The following is a 19,746-nucleotide window of genomic DNA, read 5'->3' as shown; positions in this document are numbered from 1 at the left end:
GCCAGGAGGATAATGCCTCTCGATTGGCTTGGGAACGCCTTAGTGTCCTCCTGGAATAGCAAAGAGGAGGCAGCTCGGGTGACGGAGGTCGGGCCGCCTCCACCCAGAACGCCTGAACCCACACAAGTGTTGGGGAATGGAGAGCTGCATGATGATAACGGCCCTTAATGTGTCTTAATTCCTGTTACCACAACATGGAAAGTTTATATAAACTCAATCTGCAGATATGAATGCTGAACGACTAGAACTATGTGTTGTGTAATGAGAGCACCCTTAAGCTACACACCACTTTCTAGATCTCTCTAGAACGGGTGAGGAAGACCACTTTAAGAGCAAAAATCAAGATTTACAGGAAAGTAAAGAGACTGAAAACAAAAGCATTTCTTTGGTTTCATGTCAACCTTTTTTTTTTTTTATTTTTTAGCAGAAATGCTCCCGAGCTCACTCAGACAGACAGGAAGAAGAGGGAGGTGAAATATTACCGTTTTGAACAGCCTCATCCTTCCAGCGGGGGGAGCATTTCTCTGCAGGCTCTAAAAACAGATGGGGAGAGGCAGTTTACCAAAGCAGGCCATAGCTCAGTAAAACAGGTTAGAGACAGACAGAGCAGCTGCTCTGCTTTCATATGCAATCAGAAACAGAGAGGATGCAGGCCTGTCAGACAGGAGCTGCAGCAGCCTGCTAACCCAGCAGCATCCCAGTCATTAGCTCAGCGGCTGAGTTGGTGTTGCTTTCAGGGTGTAACAGCAAGCGAGGGGATTGGGTTCATTTCCTCGTGCGATACACGTGAGCTTGTGTCTGTTTGGTTCGATAACATATGTGCCGGATCAGAGGTGTTTAGTGGGACGACTAAATCCACACGTGACGACCAATTTACCTCGTACATTATCTCTACTGACTAAATGCATCTAGCGGCACATACTGTACTTGCCTGTTGAATTTAAATGGACAAGCTGTTAGCGCGCTGCTGCAGCCCATATGTCCCGCACACAGCGAGCTGCAGCGCTGGGAGGTTGCTTTCTGGGTCTGTAAGGGCATTCTCCTGCAGGAGTTTCTGGTATTTTCTCTGGGGAATGAGGAAAGATGTCAAAAACTTTTATGTTCAGTAGGTTTTTCAAGCTTGTAGCTGTTCAAGCTCAGATTAATTGGAAAGTTTAAAAATAATTCTAGAAACTTCGTTTTAGAGGTTTACGGCAGGTGTTACTACTACTATAAATGATAATTAACGTTTTATTATGTGCATAATAATATATATGTAGTATTATGTATTAAATGGTGATTGCATTACAGTAAAGACATCAGAAACGTAGATAAAGTTGAGTTTAAACTGAACTTGATCTCATGACTCGTTAGAAAAAGTGAGTTCTGACAGCAGACCTGAGTCCGGAGCAGGCCGACTGATTTTCAGGACTCAATTCAGGGCTTAAAACTCCAAAATTATTAATTCAGTCACTGTGAACAGAAACAGATCATTCAACTCCTCTTTAGAAGATTTAAAGTTCAATTTGGAAACTTTTGCAGAGGGTCACAGCAGCAGATGACACACTGTGCTGCGGCACGCTGAAGGAAGCGAGGCCTCAGCCTTCAGGGAGTCAACTTCCTGGACAGACAGGAAGTCAGCTGCTGTCAGGTGGACATCAACGGGTCTGAATATTTAAACTTCATCCAGGTGTAAATCTGATACATGGGAGCAGAACCGCTTGTAGGGCTGGATGCTATCACCATTTTAACCAGGACTCTGTCCTGCATGTTTACAGTGTTTCTTACTTACCTGAATAGCTCAATGGCATTTTTCTGCAGCACTTGTTGGCATGGTGATGAGTGAATGCAGTCATTTGAGTCAGGTGAGCTGGAGCAGGGACACACCTGAAACATGCAGGACCTGAGGTCCCGGAAAACCCGGATAGATCTGCTGCTGCAAAGCTTCTAAAAGCAACTCCTGGGATTTTATGTAAAATAAAATGTGTCTTTAAAGAATGGAATCCTTAGTTTCCTGTTTAGGATGGATTTAAAGGTTTTTCTGACGTTGTAAATTCTTTGTGTGTGGTCGTGGCCGGGCGCTGCTGGGAGGGCTGCAGGATCTTACCTGACATACTGGTGGGCTTCAAGGCCAGGATGACATCCTCAGAGCCTCCTCAGACATCTGGGAACCTAGCAACCAGAACACAGCCAGGAGTCAGTGTGTCCTCCACTCACTCTCCTTCACTTCTATGTCACCACAACGTTTTCTCCGTGTCTGCCATTTTATGTACAACACTGGATTCTAAGTGGGAAAAAATGCAGTTAAAGTGCAATCTCATTATTTAACTTAGTACAAGGCATAACTGTTGTTTCTGTGTTTATTTCAGGTGTAATTTGCAGTAGTTTCTTAAGAAAGAATCAACCTTTTACAGGCCTTGGGACTTTTTCTGCATGGTTTTGTCAGTGCACAGCGACATCTGGTGGTTGATCCTAAAATATGTCTTTCCACAACCCAAGCACATGCTAACAGGGATTACAGAGCTTCAGCTCTTCTGTTTTTTGTTGTCATTTATTTCCCACATAAACTACTACAGTACTGTAAGTTAGAATTAGACTTTTTTTTCTTTAAGTTAATATCTCGAAATGTTCTAAAGTGTACAGACATATACCAGAAGTCACATTTCTACACTTATACAACTAACTCATCTCTGTTTGAATACAATATGTTTCCCTTCACTGCACTGATTTGATGAATATAGGCTTTACAGACACATGTACTTCACACCTCCAGGTTCTAATGAAAGCAGTCAGTTAGTTCTACCATGACAGTGTTTGAGGTATGGTAGGTGGTCCATATCACAGTAACATCTATTAGAATGGAAAGACTTGAGGATTCTCAGAATGAACAAGCTTAAAGATTGTCTTGCAAGTTTTCCTTGAGAAAAGTTTGTAATTGTTCCTCTTTAATAAAATGCATAGCCTTTAGCATATTAGCTGATCACATAACTTAAAGGCAACATCTGTGCTGTTAATAAGAAACGGCCAAATTTATTTTCTACTGGTCTTTGACTTGGCCACAGAACGCTACTGCACATCTATACAGCTCAAGTTAAAAAAAAATCAATAAACCTAACACAATATTGGATGAAATTATCCAGTTTAAGGGCTTACCAATAATCATTTATTTTTAAAAATATTCATTACAATAAGAATTCTGATTTATTGTTGTTTCAATACATTCTAATTTATGATGCTTAAAGCAAACCCTAACTCGCAGGGTTACTGAAAATTTTGTTTATGATATTTTTCTCCACAGTTTGTACCACGAGAACATCACTAAAATGACTAAATTTGAAGATATGACTAAATGCAGTTACTGTGATAGGCTATAAATTACACTAGTGGTGTCCTGAAGATGCCTGTTTCAAAAGGAAATGTTTTTCAAGGGCAGCGTTTGTGTTTGTGGCGCCATGAATGCTGTGTCAGAATTCACAGCCATACAGTTACCTCAAAAATAAGTAATAAATAGTTTTTATTATCTTTTCTTAGTTATTACAGTAGCACCAGGAGATATCGTGATAAGATTTTAAGTCCGTATCGCCCACAGCTAAGCCAGATGTGTTTTGTTTTTCAGCCACAACCACATTGTACAGGGAAACTTCGGACAGCGCTCAGAGCCAAGTTGACGAAGAGTTATTATGGAAAAATCACAGAAGCCTGCAGCCACTGATAACCCAGACTCTACTGACCAGACACTTTTAACTCAGTATCTAGTGACTGCAATTCGTCAAAGTAAAAACTTCTTGGATTTGAAAAAAACTAATATATCCCAGAAAATTTTTAAATATTGATTATACTGTATATTGCTTGTGCTCAAAGTGCAAATCCCCTTCGTCCCACTAGCAGTTGGCACATATGAACAGTTCTTCATATCTTCTGTAATATTCCGTCCAACTATCCCATTACAGATTTGGGAACATCAAGTTCATGGGCATCAATATTTCTAACAGGCTAAACACAATTAAATGAAATCCCATTACAACCATAAGAACTCTCCCTCTCTCACCGATGGAAAAAGTGTCTGCAATCAAAATGATGGTCCTCCCTAAGATTATCTCTTAAATCTTTTTTATGGTTCTATTTAAACTGCCCAGCTTGATTTAGATTTTGGCATAGCAACCAAGCATCCATATAGAAGTGTCAAAAACTTAGAAAAGGATAAATGGAAAGCATGAAACAACCCAACCTTTATAAATATTAGAATATGTATTAACAGTGGATATGGAACAATACATCAGATTTGTAAAAATCTATCACCCTCTGGAAAGACAATAACCAAACACTACGCAGATAAATCTGTATCAGATATTGCTTCATCCTCTGTTATATTAAGCAGCAGAGGTGTTTTAAAAGCATAGATATCCAGTCTATCCCCAACAGTCTGAAGGGAATATCTTAAAATAACCCAGTTTCAAATTCTCCCATGCAAACAAACACATTTAGCACAATCCAGACATCCTGCAGAATGAAAGGGTTCTGAACCTCTCAACACAGAGAAGCAAAGAGGTGAATGATTTAGAGAATATGATGGACATGAAAGATTTCATCTGATTTATTGTTTTAGTAAACTATATACAACTGATAGAAATGCATCATAAGCTAATACATCCATCCATCCATCCATCCATCCATCTATCCATCCATCCATCCATCCATCCATCCATCCATCCATCCATCCATCCGAGGGGTGTATGTACCCTCCAATGAGCTATGAGTATCCTATCAGTTCATGGTGGCTAGTTTTGCGTTTTCCTGTAGCTTCTTTCTTTGGTTCATTGTTACCATATGATGTTGTGACTCATGTTTAATTGCTTGGTTTGAGAAATAGGTTTGTTGCTTGAAGCTCCAGTTTTTAACTTGAAAAGCCAGAAGCCATCTTCGTTTATTCTAAATAACTGGAAAGGATGGAATCATTTCTACTGCTTGATCATGTAACAGGCAGCTGTCGGGTTTTATTTTACTGTTTCAAATAGACTCAGAAACCAAAGAACATTAGCTGAAGGAAGGACTGTCACAATAAGTTTTGTTAGGTGATAAATTGTCCCAGTACTGTAGTTATTGCAATGAACAATATTGTTGTTTTGATACGATTTTCAAGTAACATCATGGTGATGGCATAATAATCCAAGTACATACTCTCAAAGATCAATAAATGTTCATTTTTAGCAAACATTTAACATTTAAATATCCAAAACAAAAATCAGCATATAAAATGGATACTGGGATTGCTGTAAACAAAACTGGAGTTCAAAATGAGCCTGGATGAGACCAAGAAATCAGACTGAAGCCTTTTGTCGTTCATTCTTTGGTAGAAAGACCATCAGGCAAATGGAACTTATAGAGCTTGTTATAATTTGTCATGTGTTTAATTGATTTATTGTTTAATACAGTTCCCCAATATAGAGTTGAAAATTAATAAGTACTCCCCCTGTCTTTCATCTAGTTAAAGCCAAAACCAGAGCCAGTGATCAGTAGCAGGAGCTGGACTCTGTTCATAAAGCAACTAGTAATGACTGGAGGGATGTTGGTCCTCTCTGCTTTACACAATTTTCTCATTTCATCCATATTAAACTTTTCCTGTATGAATGATCTATTCAAGGTCATTGTTATTTTGGCCTTCTTTGGGCCATTTAGAGGTGGACATGCTGGTCGTTGGGTCATAAAACATGCGGTGTTGAATCCCCATTGACTGGAAACAATCCTCATTTACTCGTTTATTGTTGTGGTTGGCTCACCCAAAGAACCTGTGACATGGAAAAAGGCTTCTTTCTTAAATTATTGACACACTAAAGCAGTGGTGCCCAAAGTCAGTCCTCGAGGGAAAGCATCCTGCATGTTTTACTTCTCTCCCTGGTAGTAGTAACAACCTTTTCAGCATGTCAATGTTCTTCTTAGGCCTTCTAATGAGCCATCATTTGATGCAGGTGTGTTAAACCAGGGAGAGAACTAAAACATGCAGGACGCCGGCAGTCCAGGACTGACTTTGGGCACCACTGCACTCAAGCAAAAGAATAAACTGAATGTAGTTTCTCATATTCAGTTTAGTATATCTTGTTTTAACATCTTACTTGCCAAATACTACTTTACAGTTGCTGCTGCAATAATTGAAATGCTCATACCTATCATCCCTCTGCAGGGTTAACTTTACTATCCAGCATGCTCTGTGGGAACGACCAACACAACAATAAATTGGGAAATTTTGTTTCCAGTATGGATAACCAATATGGTTATCAACACAGCAGAATGATGAGCAGGTCCCCCTACAAATTACTCAATAAAGCCCTAAATAACAGAACTAAAGTAATTACTTTAGTAACTTTAGTCATGTTCAATCTCATCCTTTCAAGCTAGTCGCCAAGTGTGCAATATTTTTGCTGTCTATGTTCCCCATAATGCATCTGATAAATGAGCAGCAGTGGGAAACCGAGCTTCATCAGCGTCTCAGTGTGCCGGACTGCAGCATGCCTCTCCACAGTCACTGTGTGCATCTGTCTGTAACTGAACCTGGGTAAAATGTGAAACCAGGAAGCTGAATGTCCTTGACTGGCTGTACCGTCAGGTACACACCAGCTCTTTCTGGGACACACACACACACACGCACACACCCCCACACACCCACACACACACACCCACCCCCACACACACACCCTTTCGTCTAGCCAAAGCCAAAACAAGAGTCCACATGACGGAAGCCAAGGCTGGGTTCCTCTCACTGAGATCCAGCAGCAGACGTGTCACAGTTGTTGAGTTTGATACGGGACTTGAAGGCATCACTACATGACTGTTCACCTTCAAATCAGAAGGCTTTTTGAAAAGTGAAAGTTACAAATTTAATACTCTTAAGTCTGAAGGGTTGAGTACACCTTATTGTATGGTTTGCTAAAGGTGCAGAATTATGTGTTTTACAGGCACATAGTGCCATTTTATAGCACAATCAAGTAACAATGTCAGTAACTCTGGAATAGTTATGATATCAAATATGACTCAAAAGAAATTTTACTTCCTTATTAAAAGCTTTGAATTTGGGCCTCTGTCTCTTTAAAAATTCCTGCTCTTTCTGAAACTCTGCCTTCAGGAAGTCATCATAACATGGCTCCTCTATTAACTCTTTAACAATGTGTTTACCAGCGTTGTACTGAGAAGCAGCTCCTATAATGAGCTCAGAAATGTGCAGTTCCATCAGGTGTTTGCTAATTGCTGCTGGCTAGTTTGAAGGAGTGAAGTGGGGGAGTGGCGTGGGAGGTCTGCTTTCTAAGGCAGAAGCTTGGAAACTGCAGCTTATGAAGAGGCAGCACTCCAGGCCTTTTGCATATTTGAATGGTGGCCATGGGAGATTAAAGGATTTTTGAAACATGCAACACTCCAGGTATGTTTTTGATGAGGGAATAACATTATATATTAATGTCATGAAAACATCAGATAAAGGTCGCATTAAGGCCAAAAAATCAGAATTGGGTCACTTCAGGCTGTAGGGTGAACACAGCCTTAGTTTCTGTCTGCCAGAGACATTCAGCTTCAGAGAACATTTATCATCCAGCAAGATCACGACCCAAAGCTTCCAGCTAAAGATACACAAAGATGGTCTGAAGACAACAAAGGGGAGATTCTGGAGTGGCCCAGTCAAAGACCAGACCTGCTCACAGCTGACCTGACAGACCTGGAAGAGTTTAGCAAGAAGAATGGAGGAAAAGTGCAGCATCCAGTTCCATTAATTGCCATAGTTTTATAGAAATCAGTTTTCTCTTTGGTATCAAAGTTTTTCGGGTTTTTTTGCAATTTGCCAAATTTTATTGATTATGATTATTTGTAAAAGCAATAAAAAGGTTGAATACTTTTTATAGTCACTGTAGGATTTACATTTAAAGTGGCGGCTGAAAGCCACTATACTGTGCGAGAAGCAGAGAAGCATTGGTTTCACTGAAACTGAGTAATTGTTGGCACTGAAAAAGCTACTCTGTATGCATGCAGATGTTCTGACTTCACTGAGGCAGGTTAAACATGACTGATCGTCACACTCCATATGTTCCTGGATGGTCCTAAAGGACAAAGCTACTTGTTGAAGTGATCTCTAAAGGTCATCCTATGATCTACCAGATGTCTACTGTCTGCTGGAAATGCTGACATTTTATACGGGCTATGATAATCTGGTGAAACATGTTTTTATACTTCAGAAGAGTAAAAGAACAAAGAGTTAGTTGTACCTAACGCTTTGTTAGGTACAAAGGTGGTGAAACGTCTGCACAAATGGGTAATTATTAAAGTGATTTCTAAGGTTTATTTCTGCTGCTAAACCTAATTCCTGCTTAAAAATTTACTCTCAAAAATGGAAAAAAAAGAAAAAATGCTTTCAGAGGTTTTCTGCAAAAGAAAAACAGCTGGCGGGAAAAGTTTGATGGGAAAGAGTGCTGGAGTTTACTGGATTTACCCCAGAGAGCATTTAACATCCAGACAACAGCTGGGGAAGGCCCGGAAGCTGCTGCATCCATACATCAGATACAGGACGCAGAAAGACAGGAGCCCACAGTATCAGAGAGAAATCAACATGAAAAAGCATGAATACAGGCTGTAACATCCATACAGAGACTGAAGACATGTGGATCTCACAGTGGAAACCTGATATAATGCATCCACCAAGCTGTGAATGGGTCTTCTATCTTTACAAATGACCTATGATGTATGATCTGATATTGATATTGGAAATCGGTCTGATATCAAAAAATGAGTATCGGATTACATCACCAAATTCAGCACAGAGCAGGAAAAACCACACAATCCTGGACTGTGGAATCCACACATTTAGAGAGATGCTGAGCAACACCTGCTCTTCGCTGCTGATATGATGAAACACTACCACACAGTCGACTCAAGAGGTCACCAAAGTCATCAGATTTCAGATCCCACAGTTTTTATCTGCAACCATCAAGTCTGGGTGGAAGCAGAAACCCTTGATCAGCAGGCATGAACTGCTCCTGTTTCTGTCTGAGCTTTTAGAGCTTTGAAATGTTCTCTGGGTCTCTGGGATTCCCAACAGCGGTTGCACTGAATTGTGGGCACCTTTAATGCTGCTGGCTGAAGACAGAGCAGCAGACTGTGAGTGAGCACTTCCTTCTCTACACGGGGACATCATTTCCCAACCACAACTGTTCCCACATCCTGTCTGACGAGAAGAATGAGAACAGTACGTACCGTGTAGCTCTGCAGCACACAGAACAAACTAGTTTGGCATAGACACCCGACTTCATGGGCACATCCTGACCAAACCCATATAACCTGACTTGGTTGGAGACAATTGTAGTTTAATATTCTTTTATGAATATAACAAATACAATGGCTGATCTTTTCAAAATAAAACTAAAAAACACTGAGTGGAGGTAAGAGAAGCTACGGTGAGGAGCTTTTGAGCAGCTTCTCAGCAGATGACCCAACAACAGCTTGGAAGAGCCCAGTCCCTCACCCCCCAACTGGCTGATGACCTCAGCAGCTTCTTCAGTTTCAGAACTCTTGCTCAGTTCTGGACCAGAAGACTAAAACAGATAATGGAGAAAGCTGTTTGTGTGTGAGCTCAGCTGACGTAAACCAGGAAACAGGAAACTGACCCGGTAAAGATGATGTTGCCTTTTCCTCATAGAGGCGGGCGATATATATCACAGACGACAGTATTGTAAATGTCGCTTCAAATATGTGCAATTTTACATCATGGAGTGTTCACACTGTCTGAAAAAGAACCAAATTCACTGTGCATGTAAGGCAGGAGAGACAATCCTCATTTAGGATGCATACCTCAATAAGTGGCGCTCTCTCTTTGACGGTTTCACAGGAGCAAAATGGAAAATGCAGGGAGGGAGTGGGAATTCTGGCAAGAAGAAAGATGTGCCTATATGATATAGGGGCATGGCTTATATTGAACCAGAATGGGTGACCCCCAGGTGGTCTGTGAATATGAACGTCCCGTGACCAACATGTTAACCGGTCGAAGAACAGGAGTTCCTTAGTTCTTCACCGACAGCTGAGCTACAGCTTTACCAAGAAAGAAAGCACTCCAGTTGTTAACCAAAACCCCAATATGGCACTAAAGTACTGCAACTTACACCAATTCCATCGAAGCATGGATGAATATTTAAAACTTAATAAATGCAAAAAAGACACCTCAATATCTCAATTTGTCATTGTGCCTTGTGAAGAAGACTGGAGTAGATCATGTGGATCCTTTGCACAACAGCAGATTGAACTGCAGATCGTTTTGAATCAAAAATCGATTTGGAGACATGGCCTCAAAAGTTGTAACCGAAACATAAGATAGTGAAAGATTCCCACCCCTTGTTAGTACTACCACTACTAATAATAATAATGGAATATTTCTACCACATGATTTACTCCAAATACTATCTTTAATTCCTTCAAGAGATTATGTTGTTGCTATTGCTAGGATGGGGCTGGCATTCCATCCCACTCTAGGATTTTAAGTGCGAGATCAATCACACTCCAAAAACAACTTGGACAACAAAAGTGTTGCGTCTCACATCTATGTTTGGATAAACTCTTCTGCTAATTGTTTGACTGAAGTTGATTATTGATATGAAAAACGAATACTGTCAGAGTGAAAAAAGATGCAGTGCGATTCTTGAGCGGTATCAGGAGAACATCGAAGTGAAAATGTCAGTAAAACGCATCATAACTTCACATAGAACAGACTGTAGGCACAGGACTCAACTTTGAACAGCGTTCATCATATTTGGGACTCAGTCTACATCTCTGACCGCTACACCTGGTGCTCTGATACTTTATTTCTGAGGCTACATCAGAGCAGGTGAAACATGACACAGGTCTATCATCATGGCAACTGGTACCACAGAATAAGAACAGCAGATGGTGTTTTCATTAAAGAATTCAGGCTGATGGAAGAATTAACGGAGTCACTCTGTACCCGCTGCACTTATCATATTACATCAAGTTCTGTGGATGATGGAAAAACATGCAAATCTCTGAGGGGATGTCAGATACACGGCATGTTTAGGTGTTCCTGTTCCACTGTGCACAGTCATGAGCATGACCTGGAGACTTGGAGCTGAGCACTCCCAATTATTATAACCAATAATTCATGCAGTGCTGCAGCCTGCTTACATGAGCTGCATAATGTATGACAAAGAGACTGTTGATCCATGAGTTGCTGTTTTTGCTTAAGGGCTCTTTCATAGAGCCAACGCACATGTTGGACAACACAACTTGTCAACTGGTTTCTGCATTTGTGGTGACATAGGCAGCGATTCCATAACAAATGTGCGGAAAACTTTAATATTATGCTAATGTGGAAAAAACACAATTTCAATATTGCAGTGTTTCCAGTAAATAAGAAACACAATTATAAGTTTTAAGTTTGTTCATGCAATGAGTCATTAAAAATCATGCCGGCCCATCACCCTCCTCCTACTTCCTGTCTTTTCCGCCAGTTGTAACATCCGGCTGGTAATCTTGTGACTCGCGATGTGAAAAAAGTGTTTCCATTGCAGTTTTACAAAATAAACCAATTCTGATATGGCTAGAAAATCACCTCATCCTAGCGCCAAAACTTACCAATAAATGAGTTTTTTGAAACTGGGGTGTATCCATTAAGCAAATTTATTTAACTATCAATATTTTTTTGACTTCATAATGACGGTCCATCTGAAACCATAGTATGAGTTTATGGGGTAGGACTTCATAAGTTTCTTACTTCTTCCTACTCCTTTTCGAGCATGTTAAGATTATTGTAGTACAAAAATGTGTCTATTGTATTCCTTCATGTATATTATTTTCTACTACTATCATGTTCGGAATAAATAAATATACAATAAATAAATATACGATGGAAATGCAGCTTTGAAGCCCTTAAAGCAAATTTATGCAGAAGGTTCATCAACTAAAGAAGTTCTGATCTGATCCCAGGCGTTGGCTTCATGTGAAGATGGTTGCATTTTTAAACAATCAGTACACAATCACAAATGATACTGATGACACAGTTTGCTCTGTTTGCATGAGTTTATGTATTGTGTGGTAGTAGTAAAGAAGCAAAGTGGGGTTCTGTCAAGTGATGTGTCCGTGTCAGCGGTAACTGCCTAGCAACATTTGGCTTCAAGGGTAATCATGTGACAGTCAAATTGGAGTTCAGAGAACAAAGCTGAACTACTGTTCCATTTGGGAACATGTGAGCAGTTCACTAAAAGCTCCTCTGGTCATTTTCCTGCTGATTACAGACAGCTATTAAGGCTTAGGCAAATATTCTGATGTGCATTTAAGGTTTAGAAAGAAGAAAATATCCAATAAGCAAAAGTTGTGTGGAAGTCAACTGGTGGCAGACTGAAAACGCACCATGTGCTTACTATGCTGCAGTAAATCACACCATGACCTTACTGCTGTGCGAAAACGAATATCCGAAAACCACATGACCGCGCGTCGACAGTTTGACTTCAGTCCAACTGTGGTGGGCCCTTAAGATGTGGCTCTTTGCTGTAGATCTCTGATGCTGACATTTGGATATTTTTAACCTTCCTTTTTATTCTGCTCAGTTTTAGCAGTAGCAAGGCTAATGTTAGTGCTAGTCCAGTCTAGTGGGCAGTGGTTAAAAAACCGTCTGTGTGTCACAACATATGGAAACCCCAGGAAACCAGGAAGTCATCCATTGCTAATTAAGTGCATGGGAACTGATCAACTTAAAATATTTTAAATGAAAAAATACTTCTGCTACTTTATTTTTAAAGAAGCTACACAGAGCCCAAAACAATTATGTTATAGTTTTGAATTTTTTTCCTGTTGCATATATGTTATCAAGTAAGATTGCTTGATAAAATATTAGCTTAGCTGCACTTTTCATTGTTGTAATTCCAGAATACACAAGGACATGTGATTGAGTGTTTAAGTGGTCACAGCAGGGAGGTCTAGTTTAAACAGACACTGTGTAAAGGCATTCTGCAGAGTGCAGGGCTCTGGCTGTGTGGAACTGACATAAACGTAGATCTTACCAGAGGAAGGGCTGAAGGCTGAGTGTGAGCTGAGCTGAGGAGCAGCTGAGCTCCCCGAGAGGTACACCTATGAAAACACACACATAAACAAAACCCGGTTAGGCCATTGTATGAACAGGATCACATTTGTAGTCCAGCACTGCAAACCAACAAGTCCTGCAGCAAGATAAAAGACTGAACAAAGCTGTTAGCATTGCTCTGTGAGGGTTCTGGAGCTAAATCTCTCTGACAGGATATGAGACTAAACTCCCCAACACACCCTAACATGCACATGCACACCCCCACACACACGCCCACGCACCCCCTCTCACTGTAGCTATGTTTCCATTAAATTTAAAACTGTGCAAATTGAAATTACAAAATACATTTGTTTAATGGAAACATGACAACTTCAAAAAACATGTGAATAAGCTCAACAAAGCTTATTCACATGTGATTTGTAGATTTTGCACTAGGATGAGGTGGTTTGTTAGCAGTATCAAAATAAATGTATTTCACAAAACTGCAATAGAAACACTTTTTTCACATCACACGAGTCACATGATCAACAGCCGAACTTTATGACTGATGGAAACGGCGACAGGAAGTATTAGGATGATGGCTTGTTTTGATTTGTTTTGGACAATCTTCAACAGAACTCTCTCAGCATCACAGTTCATAAAAAGTTGTGTGTGATTTGAAAGTGTTGCATCCTATAAAATCAACTGCAATTTCCCCAAAACATAGTGAGTCCCAACTATAAGAGGATTGTTGCTCCAACGCCCATATAAGACGTCGACGTCTCCTCTGATTGGTTGATAGATGATGAACAATAGCGCCATGATGAATTATGAATATATCTGATGTAACTGTTTACGTCCATCGCATGTAATTTTAAATTGATCTCTTATTTAATGGAAACACCACAATTGCAAAATTGTGTTTCTTCAACATTAGTAGAATATTATAAAAATGTGCGTGCATTTGTAATGGAATTACAGCTACTGTGAATAATCATACTATTCCTGCCTAAACTGGTGCTTAAATGTTATTGTCAGTGGTTCTGCAGTATGTCAGTGTGAAGCTATAAGACTGTGAGGACAGTTCAGTACTGCACGACAGGATGCCATCAGACACCAGTTCTGACAAAAATAGGCCTTAATGTTAACTTCAGATCAGATGCTCATCATCTGGTGGTAGTGAAAATACTGCAAACACTGTGGTAAGACCACAAGGAATTTCTTGTCTCTTTTAGACCAGTTATCTAGAAACATGTCAACATCAAGCTAGAAACAGCTTTCGCAAGTAGGAACGAGTTCGTAGCTGAGATTCAAAAGAAACAATAATCTGAACAGTGTGGCAGTAGTAGGGCACCCTGCCTTGAGGCAGCATGTTTCTAGGCAGTGTTGTAGTACTCGAAAACGGTCTTGGTCTCGAGACCGGTCTTAAGACCATTTTTTGATAGTCTCGGTCTTGTCTCGGACTCGACCACATTTGGTCTCGGTCTTGTCTCGGTCTCGGACATTGAGGACTCGGTATTTTATTTCAAGACCGGTCAAGACCACAACTGTGAAAATAACGCTAAATCATCAGTATCAATTTCTTTAAGATCCTTCTTTTTATTGGATGCACTCCTGATTCAAATCCAAGCAATAACCCGTCTCATTGGTAAATGCATGTTGTTTTTTTAACTGCTGTCGCCCCACCCCCTTTCACCTTGAGCGCGGACTGCAGCACTTCGATTGAAAGTTACAAGTGGTTGTCTGAGAAGGGGATAAGATGTCGGCCAAATCATCGGTTATAAAATTTGGCTATTTAAATCACAAACAATACATTTGTAAAGCAACATTGAGAAAAAAGCATACAGCGCAATGTAAGTTCTGCAGTGCTTCACTATCAGAGACGGTGGGGACTACGTCCAACTTTTATCGACACCTTGAAAGAAAGCACAAAGAAAGGTAAGCTGTGTGTAAAAGTGATATTAGGAAAGCTAGCAAGTTAACGTAAGCAATTTCCTCGGTATCAAAATTATTCTACCCGGCCATCACACAGTTCTTATTTCAATATTAGCTACACATATTAAGTTAGCTAAAGTTATATATGTATGCTTTATCTTTTAGGGTGAATGTTCTCCTTTCTTATCCGCTATTTGCCACCTAGCTTGATGCACAAGTTGTCACCTAGTAGTGTTTGTGAAAACATGTCGGACATTACTGATTTAATTTAAAGAAGTGTTGATTCGTGTTGTGCATGGACAACGCTGTTTCAATTACAGCTTTCCTGAACATGTCTCCGTATTTCTGTCGGCTTCATGAGTGGATTGCAGCACATAGGTGGAAGCAGAGCAAAAATAAAAGTCTGAATAGATAATCGTAATATATTTTGGTTCTTGTTCAATACTTCTCATGAAGGAGAAGACTGATGTGGAAGTCTCTACCTATGTTTATTAATAACCATAATAAGGTGACGTACGTAACCATGACAGAACAATGGTTTGTAATGGTTCTGTCAATAAGTCACCATGACAGAACGTAATGGTTCGTAATGGTTCTGTCAATAAGTAACCATGACAGAACATAATGGTTCGTAATGGTTCTGTCAATAAGTAACCATGACAGAACGTAATGGTTCGTAATGGTTACGTTCTGTAACGTAACCATGGCAGAACGTAATGGTTCGTAATGGTTCTGTCAATAAGTAACCATGACAGAACGTAATGGTTCGTAATGGTTACGTTCTGTAACGTAACCATGACAGTTTGTAATGGTTCTGTCAATAAGTAACCATGACAGAACGTAATGGTTCGTAATGGTTACGTTCTGTAACGTAACCATGACAGAACGTAATGGTTCTGTCAGCATGTGCTGGCTTGTGCTGGTGGGTAACCCCAATGTCTCCAAAGCCATCATATATAATTTATTAATGTGCCAAACCTGATATGCTTAACCTTAAATAAGTTGTATTTTCTTGCATTGGTCCTACAATTAACATTATTAAGGGAAGTAAGCAAATGCAGTTAACCTTGAGAGACTGAGTCGACTGGACATATAATAACATCCTGTTCCTAAGTTAGATTTTTTCTTTCTCATGAAAAACAATTATGAGACAGTGAATGAATTCATTCACTGTCTCATAATTATGAACTAAGGTCAATGTAAGTTACATTGACCTTAGGAGCTGGATATAGCTCCTGACATTGAAGATAAGACGTGGAGGTGATGCTCTGTTGTTTGGCTGTGGGAACTAGTCTATAGATATAAGCAGAGAGTGAAGAGACTAATATGCCTCACCTTATGAAAAATTAATAAATTAGTTGCTTTGTATGGATATAGGCAAATTACTTTTAGAAACCACATTGTTATGTTGCCATTTACAATTTCAGGTCAATAAGTAACTTTTTACCAGTTCACTCTCTATGGTTCATACCATATCAGTCATTTAACTTACTTGTTTATCCATTTCAAAAATGTGATGGCCAAAATACCATTGATTTGCATTTTGTTTATCTACATGCGTTTCTAGTAACATTACATTACACATATTTGACATGTATTTGTAAAGTTCCTACTTATTTTTAAGGTTGTTTTCTTATGTAATTGATGTTCATATGATCAGATAAACTGATTTCTATGTCCTATTTATTAGGTTCCTGGAATACAAGGCAGGGCAACAGAGTGATGTCACACAGCCAACAATATCGTTATTTACACAGAAAGTGCAGCTCTACAGCCCACAATCGCCAAGGCAGCAAGCCATCAGTGAAGCCATTGTTCAAGATTTGATCATTGGATGTTGTCTGCCCCTCTCCCTCGTGGAAAATGGACACTTTAAACACTTTCTTGAAGTCCTGGACAGTAAATACACACCAATCTCTAGAAAAACAGTTTCTGAGAGACGAATTCCAGAATTGGTCAGAAAAGTCAAGGAAACTGTCTTGGAGAAACTGAAGACCCAGTCGTCTGTGTCATTAACAACTGACCTTTGGTCTGATCGCAGGCTACGCTCCTTTCTTGGGGTGACTGCCCATGTGTGCTACAAATCTAAAGATTGCTATGCACTTGAATCCTACCTGCTGGACTGTAGGCGTTTTACAGGGAGGCATACTGGAGAGCACATTGCGTCTGCCTTTGAGGAGATCACTGAGGAATATGGTATTCGTGACAAAATTAGCTATATCATAACAGACAATGCACCCAATATGAAATGTGCTTTCAAAGTACACATGCCCCAGCAGCAATCTGATGACAGTGAGAGTGAAGAGGATAATTTAGATGACGAGCACTTGTGGGAGGACATTAATTCAGAGGAAGACATTGACTTACCATGGTCATCTGGTGAACGTCTTTCCTGCTTTGCACACTCTCTCCAGTTAGTTGTGCATGATGGTATGAAGGAGGTCAAGACCATTTCTCGCACCATAGCAAAAACGTCAAAGTTCGCAACCCTTTTACATAGCAGCTCACAATTTAAAGATAAGTTTGAGGCTGCATTTGGCACCAATAAAAGTGTTCCAGCTGCAAATACAACTCGTTGGAACAGTACATTTAAACAAGTACAGGCCCTTACAACTCTAGAACACAAATCACTCAGTGAAATGTGCAACAAAGACTATGAGGATGTCGTGTTCAGTGCGCGGGAGTGGAACCAGCTAAAGGAGCTATGTATAGTTCTTTCTCCATTTGCTGAAGCAACAGAGCTGACCCAAGGGGAAAGATCAGTGACTATTAGTATGGTGGTTCCAACTGTACTGGACTTGAACACACACCTCCTCAAGATGGAGGAGACCCGAATGCAGTGCCGGCCGTTGGTCAGAGCCCTCCAGCAGTCTCTGGTGAAAAGATTTTCTGGAATCTTTACAAAAACAAACATGGCCAAAGACAGTGGAAGAGAGGAACCTTTTAACCATGATGTGTACTTCTTTGCTGCCATGCTGGATCCACAGTTTGGCTTAAGCTGGGTGGATTTAGATGTTACCAACGGAGGTAATGCAGCATCGGTGAAGAAGTTCAGAGATGAACTTAAGAAGACACTGACAGGTTGGTATGCATTTTTCTTTGCTGAAAAAAAAGTCTTATTTGCAAAATTATAAATCTTAAAATGTCTCAAATTCGTAGCACATAAAGCCTTAAATCATAAAGTGGAATTTATAGTCTTCTTTTCATCAGTTTACTTTTGTCATAAACATTATTTTGTACACTCAAAGTTCTTGAAAACTAACACAGTCATTGTGTTTGTGTTTTTCAGACACATTGATCTTTGGGGTGGAGAACATGGAGAGTACAGATGACAAGTGCTCAGAAGCCATGAATGTGGATCCAACCAGTCATTCGCCACCAGCCAAATGCCCTCGACTTCTGTCACGCTACAAGGCACATAAGAAGCACAGCTCCTCTGTCCAGAATTCAAGTATTGCAACACAATTAAACAGACACTTTAATGATATAAGAGACTGTGACAGTGACAATGCTCTTGCCTTCTGGGGAGAAAACCAGTCCAAATATCCTCAACTGCACAATTTGGCTTTGAAAGTGCTATCCGTCCCTGCCTCCTCTGCACCAGTGGAAAGGGTTTTTAGTCGAGGAGGCATTGTAATGAGACCCCATCGTGCACGTTTAGGTGCAAAAATGCTGCAGTCTCTAATCTTTCTGAAGTGCAATGAAACCTTACTTTAAACTAATTTTATGTATCACCTACTTTATTTCAACCACTGTTCAACTACATGGTTATCCTTGTTCTCGAGTTTTGCCATTGACGTTTTCTAAAGCTTTGGCGTATTATGAAACTGCTTCCAGTTGTATAATTTTATTTTTGAAACGCATGCAGTTGGGCCTCTAAATGTCAGATTTCTTTATTATGTATGTTATGTATAAGTTGCTACATCCATTCAACAGCAGAGTTAAAGATGCAGTATGTAACTTTGTTAAAACAAAAAAATATCTTTGTAAAAGTTATATAGTTTTTTTTATATATTTATGTCACTATGTTGTGTCAGTATGTTATGAGACCGACAAGCTGTGAAAATATTGAGCTCCTCTGCCTTTTCTCCATGTTCCCAGTGCTAACTGGAGAAATACACTGCTTGGTCAAAAACAAACCATCTGATCCAGCAAAAGGGTCTTAGAACTGATAAAAGTCAGTCATGTTTTTGTGCACGTATTTCAATGGGGTTTGTATTTCTGCAGATGGCAGTAGTCGCTCAGGGAGGAAGTGAAGGAGATCAATCTTTTTTTCAACAAATTATCTGTCTCATAACATATTGTCACAACTTGGTGATAGATATAGATTTATTTAAGAAAAGTTATATAATGTAGCTATAATCTGTATACGAGAGAGAAACGAGAGAAATGATTGGCATTTTTTCAGTTTTACATATTTGCACATGGTTTTGAAATAGCACATTTAAAAACAACATAAATGTATGTACTGTTCATGAAAGGCAGAGAAAATACTATTTTGATCGACTTTGATTGTTTGAAATTCTGTGATTACAACATAGAAGTACTAAATAAAGATGTTTATGTTTATTCCAGTTCTCTGTGTAAAATATCTAGGTGTTTTTACGTGAATGTGGGTCTTTTAGATCAATTTTAGTGATTTTGATCATGTTTCACATTTTATTGTCACATACTGGCGCTGGTCTTGGTCTTGACTCGGTCTCGACTTCCCTCGGTCTTGGTCTTGACTTGGTATCGGACCCTAAAAGTCTTGGTCTTGTCTCGGTCTCGATACACTCTGGTCTTGGTCTCGGGTT

The 19,746-nt window shown here is 39.8% G+C and overlaps 2 protein-coding genes across 4 annotated transcripts in view; one reads left to right on the top strand and one right to left on the bottom strand.

The window, feature by feature from the left end:
• The window catches only part of thrb (thyroid hormone receptor beta), a 102,706-nt gene that overhangs the window by 20,354 nt on the left and 62,606 nt on the right, over window positions 1–19,746 (bottom strand). For 2 of the 3 annotated variants that reach the window (XM_032580913.1, XM_032580915.1), the window contains exons 2-4: window positions 13,017–13,083; window positions 2,087–2,151; window positions 483–533 (exon numbers count right to left, since the gene is read on the bottom strand). In XM_032580913.1, the coding sequence (XP_032436804.1) occupies window positions 483–533; window positions 2,087–2,093 (58 nt within the window). In that variant the 5' untranslated portion in view covers window positions 2,094–2,151; window positions 13,017–13,083. The remainder of the gene's footprint in view (window positions 1–482; window positions 534–2,086; window positions 2,152–13,016; window positions 13,084–19,746) is intronic. The other variant, XM_032580914.1, reaches the window with a different exon arrangement.
• Window positions 6,867–19,524, top strand: LOC116731247 (uncharacterized). The gene is made up of 3 exons (XM_032580912.1): window positions 6,867–6,873; window positions 16,641–18,031; window positions 18,240–19,524. The coding sequence occupies exons 2-3, from the start codon at window positions 17,194–17,196 to the stop codon at window positions 18,665–18,667; spliced, it is 1,266 nt and encodes a 421-aa protein (XP_032436803.1). The 5' UTR covers window positions 6,867–6,873; window positions 16,641–17,193; the 3' UTR covers window positions 18,668–19,524.

The sequence above is a fragment of the Xiphophorus hellerii genome, chromosome 13 (genome assembly GCF_003331165.1).
Source record: "Xiphophorus hellerii strain 12219 chromosome 13, Xiphophorus_hellerii-4.1, whole genome shotgun sequence".
Lineage (NCBI taxonomy): Eukaryota > Metazoa > Chordata > Actinopteri > Cyprinodontiformes > Poeciliidae > Xiphophorus > Xiphophorus hellerii.
The sequence above is the reverse complement of the archived record's forward strand: the minus strand, read 5'-3'. Positions and strand labels throughout refer to the sequence as shown.

What these genes read in the sequence shown, in the direction of transcription:
- LOC116731247 (XM_032580912.1), top strand. Translation starts at nt 17,194, where the DNA reads ATGAAATGTGCTTTCAAAGTACACATGCCCCAGCAGCAATCTGATGAC. An exon ending in ACTTAAGAAGACACTGACAG is followed by an intron (nt 18,032 to 18,239) that starts GTTGGTATGCAT and finishes TGTGTTTTTCAG; the next exon opens with ACACATTGATCTTTGGGGTG.